The 8693-nt window shown below is 38.1% G+C and overlaps 1 protein-coding gene and 1 pseudogene across 1 annotated transcript; one reads left to right on the forward strand and one right to left on the reverse strand.

The window, feature by feature from the left end:
- The first annotated feature begins 323 nt into the window (after window positions 1-323).
- LOC149242071 (uncharacterized) lies at window positions 324-2137 on the forward strand (annotated as a pseudogene).
- Window positions 2138-3031: 894 nt separating this feature from the next.
- Window positions 3032-3943, reverse strand: LOC149242072 (vacuolar protein sorting-associated protein 28 homolog 1-like). Its single transcript, XM_089367625.1, has one exon. It carries the CDS (start codon window positions 3878-3880, stop codon window positions 3242-3244), a length of 639 nt encoding a protein of 212 aa, XP_089223751.1. The 5' UTR covers window positions 3881-3943; the 3' UTR covers window positions 3032-3241.
- Window positions 3944-8693: the final 4750 nt, after the last annotated feature.

Consider the following 8693-nt stretch of genomic DNA (forward strand, 5'->3'; position numbering starts at 1 on the left):
CTAGATATATTAACATTGGTATTTTAAAATATTTGGACATAGCTTCAAAAATTAATTTAAAATATGCATTGGCCAAGAAACAATTAATTATTGTGAATTAATGGTTTTCATATTGGTCCAGAGACTGACTCATGAGGCTGCCACTAATGCATGAAACATTCAAATCCTTGGAGATTCCCTACTAGTTATTCAATGAATGTGGAAGAAAATAACAATGAGTAATTTCACATTACAATAACTGTATAATATCATTCATTCTCTTCTATCAATTTTCTCACATATCCACAGGGACGGGAATAGGATTGTTGATGGACTTTCTAAAGATGGAACAAGGTTGGAACACAGAATCTAGCATGTTTCTAAACAGTGAGGGCATTGTCTCAGATTATACTCATGATGCATGGCTGTAAATCTGTTTTATTAGAGAATCTGGTGTGTTTCAGTAACTAGTCACATTACGGATGTGGTGGACTTTCAACAGTTCATAAAATTTCAGATGTATGCAAGGGTGTCGTCTAGTTTACAAGAGCATCTTGCAAACATTCCATTTGAAGAGCTTCAGAAAGTGCGCTCTGATGGTCGAGAATCAACCCTTTCTAAATTCAAGCATGATGCCAAACCCTCAAGAGCTAACAAAAACAGACCTATGGAAATGAGCAGCAAGAAGCCTGTTGTAAGGCTTAGGGAAGTTGTTCAAGGTCCAAAAAGGTAGTTCGAGATCCAAGATTCGAGTCTTTATGGCAATTTTGAAGAAGGCAGGTTCAGAAAAATATAGTTTTATCTTTGATGAAGAGCTTCCTAAAGAGCGAGAGAAGCTTCAGAAGATGTTAAAATCATCATAGGACCCTAAGGCTGTTGGAGAAATAGAAAAACACTTGTCTTGGATTGATAATTAATTACGAAAGGTGCAGGATGGCAAGAAACATTCTTCAAAATTGTCTGAACAATAAGAAAAAGGAGAAAGAAGCAGTGAAAAAATAAAATGACCTTTATACTTCAAAAATCTGCGTTGAAAAATCAGAGGGCTATTTCAGTAGCCTTTTCTGGAATAATATCCTTCGGGGCAACGACTTTGAGATGGCGCCTGCACTCTCAGCAGAGAACTATATAGCCTCGCACTCTGCTTCTTGCAGCTTATTCGTCAGTGTGCACAGGTGCAAGCATCGTTTGGGGTTTTCTGTTTTATTAAGAACTTTTAATCAGAGTTAAACTAATCTGAGAGGCGGTGGTCATGGATTCTTCAAAGGATAGTTCTGGGAAAGGTGCGGGTGGGAGAAGGCGAGGAGAAAAGAAGTTAGTCTCCAAATCCACAAATCGGCCTTCAATTCTCTGTTGCAAGAATTTGAAGGCACCTCAAGAAGGGCAGATATGCTCAGCGAGTCGGCATGGGAGTTCCCGCGTATCTGACAGCCGTTATGGAGTATCTCACAACAGAGGTTCTTGAATTGGCTGGAAATGCGGCAAAGGATAACAAGAAGAATAGAATATCCTTGAGGGTGTCAGTTGTCAATGCCTTGGTGTTACTAGCCTATGATAATAAATTCTTCCCTGAATTCCACCGTAGTTGTCTCTTTGCAGGTTCTTATCTTGCCACGCCATCTTTTCCGGAAAATTTAAAGCAGTTAATAAACTGTCACTAACTCCATCAAAGCATGAGATCAGAGGTCCATTGTGACGAAGAAAATCTTTGAAGACGTAATTGTTTTAATTTGGATTAAAAGGGAATGTTCATTGGATGATGAAAACTTGATACGTTGTGGTTTTGGTAACTATTATTTATTTATTTATTAATCATTGCCATCTGCAGTTTTAAAAATTAAAAACTATCGTTTCATCTTTCACAATGAGTGTTTTTGAGAAGAGAGTCCAAGTGGAAGATTGGATGATGAGACGTAAGGATATGAGAGTCCTGCCATTTATTGGTTTTGTTAATTTTCACTAGAAAAGGAAGCATAAATATAATTTACAGAAAAATATGATTCTCTTAAGGCCAGTGGCAAACTTGAAGCTTTCCTCTCCAAGAGAAGACGCAAAAATGCAGCCAAAGACCATCGCTATGTGCCATATCGTAGGCCGGAGAACACAAATTAGTTTTAATGTGATCCCCTTCTCATCAGTTTTGGATTTAGAGGATGCATGGTAAAATTCTCATAGAATTTCCGTTCAATTTGCAGAGGGCTACCAAGATAAAGATGCCGGAGAGCTTCATCGTATGTCTCTGAAAGAAGACTCGGTTTCTGTGTACCATTGACCGAGTTTCATTCCAGGAAAGAGGGTGTTGTCATCTCCCTTTTTGTGGGCCGATTCTTAGTAGTTAAGAGGTCGAGTTATTTAGCTATGAAGGATGAGTTAGCTCTCATTGCCAGCTGAACAAAGCAACCTCCAAAATCTGTGCGTACCAACCTTCATAAGGGTTCGAACTGGAGTTTTGAGGGGTGATAAGACAACCCAACTTGTGGTGGGTTTTGAAGCTGCCGAAAGGGAGGAGGTATTTCTGGTTATCAGGCCATATGGAACAACTGTGCACATGGAATTAATTTCTGAATATATGTTCACTGTTGTAGAGTTGATGTTCTTCACCAAATCATCTAATATACCCAGATATGTTGCAGGAGTATTACCAGTCATCTGCCTGAAGAAGGCATAGTCCATTTCAGAACAAAGCTTTGTGGTCTATTTATCCGTAGAAGAATTGTAGACGAGGACGTGTACCTGCTGAGTTATTAGCTCTCCACACACCATCACTTTAGATGTCTTTTGATCTGCGGGGTTAACCACAATGTTGAGACACGGCCGCATCCGCAATGGAGTGGTTTTGTCGGCCCATGCTTTTTCTTTTTTCTTTTCTCAGATTGCCACAATTAATGAACGAATAGGGTTTTATTTCTCATCTAGGAAGAGAACCATAGCTTTTGGACATCTTGAAATTAAGTATTCAACCAAAAAAAACAGATCATGTAACCATTTTTATCAATCTCACCTTGATCTGTTACATTAAAACTGATAAAAGCAACAAGATTGAAACCAAGTATATGCACTAAACCAATTCTGCTTTTCTGGAAAGCGAATGAAAATATCACTTTAATATAAAATTATAAACAAGAGATTTTGCTCTGAATCTTTGAATTTTACATATTTTCACAAATATAAAGTCACAGATAGACCTACAAAACCTCTAGAGATCAAACCACGTACAAATCTGATGCCGATGGCATCCAGAAGTTGCGCCCCCCCTGCAATGTTAAGCCGATTTAGGCAATGAATTGATGAAAGCGTTATAAGAAGAATCCAGATCAAATAACAACTGACGGGCCTGCTGTTCGGTTAACTCCTCCGATGCCCCCATGTTCTTCAACCTCGAAATCCATTCTCTGGCTTTCACTTTACCCTCAAAGTCCGGTGGAAGCTGAGGAACCCTACTCAGGGCCGACAAAAGATCCGAAAGCGCGGGGTATAACTGATCCACCGCCACCATATTAAGCTTCAGAGAATCCATTGAGGTAATAAAATGCTGTACGCATTCGGCGACAGCAGCGGCTGTGCCCAAGTCTGATGATGAGGCCCTGTGTTCAACGGTGGCCGGAATCCCGGAAACAAGTAAGCGATTCACAGCAGCAGGGCAATCCATCTTGTAGGTTTCCATGAATCTCTCAACGCTTGGGACTGTATCTTTCAGAGAAGTTGTTAGGGTTTTAAATTGGGCAATCAGCTTTGTGCATTCCGGTTCGTAATCTTTTGAGGAAATTACGTCACGGACATACGCCTTCTCCAGTTTCTCCATAGTTCTTATGATTGCAAAGAGGTCTGCGAAATTATCATACATTTCACGCTCGCGTTTATCGTTCCATAATTTTACCTCCCTCGCCATATCAGCCGCCATAATTTTAACTGAAAGTCTTTAAATAACAGAGAAATCCCCGCGAATTTTGATGCTCTGTGCATCTAATAGGGTTTCATTTGGGTTTATACAGCGAGGTTTCAGGGTAGAATCTAGCGTTGATCCATCAGTCAGGTTGTAACAACTAGGTAGGGTTTGGGAATCGCGTGGTGCGAGGATGTGGTGCAAGCCTGCTGATGGTCTACGATTGAAGTGCTAGTTTTTTTTTTTTTTGAAACTTGAGTAATTTGATTTTAGAGAAATACCCACATAGCAAACAAAACTAGTTATGCATGCATGGGCCCATAGGCCTCAAGGGTTCAACTTGTGCTCTGATACCAAGTGTAAGGACCATATCCAGACTATATACATTTTTTTATTTTTTTTTCATTTTAATATAAAATTAACTTGGCTCTGATACATAGTGTAAGGACCACATCCAGACTATATACATTTTTTTTTTTTTTTTTTCTTTCTAAACAGCAAATACAACCAGAAGGCGAGATTCCACTTGCTCTGCTGTTGCTGGTATTCCATTGTAGCTGGTCACCTCCGCGAGTGAATGATGACACACTTGATCCGAATGCGAAGACCCACCGGTTAACCTCCCAGCCTACTCCTTGGGTACTCTTCTTCCCCGCGGACCCCCAAGCTGCAATGGGGTTGTACAATGGAGGAAAGCACTAGCTGGTAGAGGAGAGCACACCTTGGCTTCAGAGTCCCCTCTCTAAAATCCTCTACCTCACCAAACTCACTATAGCTTCGTAATCACTGCTCTGACATAATCTCATCCATCCAACAATAGGGTTCCCCCCAAAAGTCCCTTCTCCCATGGCTTGCCCCTTCTTTTATAAGAGTCCTCCTAGATGACACTTGGCATGTCATGCATAATTATATATTTTTTTTTAATTCAATAGTTTGATTATTCACCTACCCATGTGTCACTCTCTCATCAAGGGTCACCCAAAATTATTTACTTAACTTTTTATTTAAAACTAATATTTTCCTCACCTCAACAAGATTCCTATTTCTTCTCCTAGTTGTCTCTTTATTCCCCCCTTTTATTCCTTAATTTGTGTTCATTACTTGAAGTCAATTAATGAGTCAAGATTTTATCCCCAATCTACTCCCTAATTTAACTCAGGTTATCTCTTAGATGGATATTCTTATGTTGGTTGTTGACACATGGAGCTTCTCTACATTTCTCTAAATTTAATTTATTATCCTCATTTTAATTCACCTTCCTCTTTTCTTAATTAGGTTTAAATTAGTTTAGGATTAATCTTTATCCTTACAATTATGTTTGTCTTTCCCCTTTTTCCTAATTAAACCACATAATCTTCCTAGTACTTTCCAACATGGGAAGGGTAGAGTTTTTAAGGTACTCTATTTTAATTATTCCTATGATCCTCCTTATTCCAAGTTTTATTTTTGATTTAATTACATTGGTTTCTAATCATTATTTACCCTTGATGTAAATTTACCTAGTTTTCATTCCTTGCTTATATTTATTTATTATTATTTATTTTTAATGATTCCAAGGGTGCCAAGTTTGGTTGTGCCCTTCAAGAACTTCCCTAGAAGTTCCAAGGGTGCCACACCTAATAGTTTATTTGTGATGTCAAAGGTGTCAGTTTGGTTGTGCCCTTCAAGAACTTCCCTAGAAGTTCCAAGGGTGCCACACCTAATAGTTTATTTGTGATGCCAAGGGTGCCAAGTTGGTCGTGCCCTTCAAGAAATTCCCCTGAAGTTCCAAGGGTGCCACACCACTTGCCCTTCAAGCATCCAGTGACTACGAGGGGAAAGTATAGTGCAACGTCATAGACCACTATCATCTCTTATGTTGCCTGCTATAGTGAGACTAATGGTGTCGGGGATCAAGGAATCCGCATTGATGCGCGCCCCCCGGTAAAGTCCTCATGAGCGACCCAACTTTGGGGCCTGCCCTCATGGCATCGTGATCTTCAAGGCGAAGGTGTTTCAACCCTTCCAGCCCAAGTTACGGCGGGAGTGCTAGTGGGTGAGATCAGGGACTCTGTCCCACCCCTCCCATGTAGTTCCATCCACTTGTACAACCCCATCACCCATATGTGAGTCATTCGGTCAAGCAACTAATCTGTGCCTGCAACCATTAATATATCATCAAAATATAGTTAAACATATATGGCAGATTCTAAGATCGACTTAGACTTTCAAAGATAAAATAATATGAATTTTCGTCAAACCAGGTGTCATCAACTCGTCATATGCGAGTGCCTCTGATGGTTTCCTGCCATACTCAATAATCATTAGTAACAAGGTTTTTCAATGTTAGTAATTGTCATAATAACATCATTAACAATTCCTAGTGATTCACATCATTGTCCATTGTAAGCCTGAACTAAAGAAAGTAGTCAACATAGGGGACACATCCATCATGGCTATCATCATTAAACATCAATGGAAACATACATGTTCATTAAGCTATCAACGTCGTAACATCAATAGAAATATACCTATTCACCAAATTTATCATCATCATGCTTTTAGTAGATAGCATACATATTCTTTGCTACCCTCATCATCATAAATTCAAATAGAGACCAAACTTAACTATTTAATGTTGCAATCATCAAAATACCGATAGATAAGATACATAACCATTCATGCTATCATAATATCAATGGAAAGCATTCATAAACATCACAACCATGAATATCTTAATCGCTAATAATAGTGTCATGTGCCCGGATCCTCAACCTAAGGTCCTCCTAGAATAAAGTATTTAAGATAATGTCATATTAGGGTCAGAAAACTAGAGTGGGCACTACAGTCCACACATATGGGTCAATGTCGTGGTTCACTTTTCACTTGTGCAACTTTTAAGCTATCGTACCACTTTTAACATATTGTGTCTCAGGGATTGTAATGTACAACATTAATCTTCTTTGTAATGATGTGGCATAACTAGTGACGACGTAATATAGTTACTTTGATGTTGTGGGTATCATCCAATGTAACATGTACACATGTCTATAGGTATAAAAATACTTAAATCTTCGCATAATGAAATTTAAAATTAAAGTAGGTTGCATTAAATTTAAAATTTCCACTCTAGGAGCATCGTGAATCCTTTTAAAAACCCTTTTAACTCAAGTGAGATTTATAACTCACTTTGCACTTTACTTAGCTAAACCTAAAAACCCTTTTAACACAAGTGAGATTTATAACTCACTTTGCACTTTACTTACCTAAACTTAATTGTACTATAAATTCTGAAGAATATTTTGAAATTTGGTAACGTTTTGGAATTCAAAGAACAAGAGGAGGAGGAGGAGGAGGAGGAAGAGGAAGAGGAAGAGGAGTAGGAGTAGGAGTGAACTTAATTATTCGATATTATTTTTTTCATAAAATTCCAAATTACTTATAGAATATGCAACCCAAATAAAAATAAATTGCAAATAAATTGGTTTTTATTTATTATATGTAAGTGGAAATTGGTTTTTAATGAGTATGTGATAGTGGAGATATATTTATAGCCTTTTTGTTTAGATTTATAACACTTATTGTAACTGCAAATCACCAATTGTAGAACCATGTGTTTCTTCAGAGTATGCATCAGTGTAAAGCGATATGGAGATATCTAGAATTGATTCCCTTTTGGAAAAATGTATGACATTCCACTGCACTCCAATTTCATTTTCCGATTCTTTAAATTGTTTTCACAAAAAACTGCCCCAACAAATATTTGCATGTCCAAATCCACAACTTTGACATTTTCATGTCCAAATCTACAACTTTGACATTTTCAAATGAAGCTTTTTACAACTTGGACACTTCCAAATGAAGATTTTAAAAGGACATTGCCCCATATTTTGCCAGCCACATTGGAATCCGAGGTAGTGTTTTGGGTTTCTATGGAACAAAAAACACATGAACAAAAAATTAGCTAATAACAAATAGAAAATATCAACCATACAACCAATTTAACACAAGTAGCGAATAGCAAATATTAACCATACAACCAATTTTACACAAGACAATAAAGCTTACAATGGAGAAAACCTAAAAGAAAATTTCTAGTGTCAAATGGCTTGCCCAATCTTTATTTATCAACAATTACATGAGAATCACTGTAATTATTCCACAAAGTAACACATTGACTTGGATTTCTTCAACCAATCCAATCTTAGCATCTTAAACAACAAGCAAAAGGACCTACCAACAAAAGAGCTACTCTACCTAACCCCTGTCATAAACAAAGTCCATTGTTTTTGTCCTTGTTCTTTTCTATTCCAAGGACTTCCTACTTACACAACTCCCCTTATTAGTCCCTGCCGCAGGCACGACGGGGACTATTGCAATCAAAATGGTGGCGTTAACATTATGTTAAGCTGGTTAGTCTCTCCCCTGCCCTGTAGTTAGCATAGCTTCGACTATAATTTTGATGAATTTTGCAACTTCGTCATCTTATTTGGCCTCTTCCCGAGGCAAACCATATATTATGTGGATTTTTTCATTAATTTTTGTTCGTATATTTCCCGAGTGTAAACTAAACTTATTTGGCCTCTTCACGAGGCAACCCATATATTATGTGGATTTTTTTCATGAATTTTCGTTCGTATATTTCTCGAGCGTAAACTAATGCTAGCACTAGTTCCCCAACATGAAATGTTTGGTTGGTTTGTAGTTTAGACATACATATATTTACAAGTTGTCTTTACCAATTACTCGACACTCCACAAACATGCCACCATACCACACAGAGACCAGAGACTAGACCAGATGGCTCTAATCTGGTCTATGCATGGTCACCAATGTCAGGCCTCCCCTGTCA

The sequence above is a fragment of the Pinus tabuliformis genome, chromosome 8 (assembly GCF_031772625.1).
Source record: "Pinus tabuliformis cultivar Carrire ecotype Pingquan chromosome 8, CPIR1, whole genome shotgun sequence".
NCBI classification, from domain to species: domain Eukaryota; kingdom Viridiplantae; phylum Streptophyta; class Pinopsida; order Pinales; family Pinaceae; genus Pinus; species Pinus tabuliformis.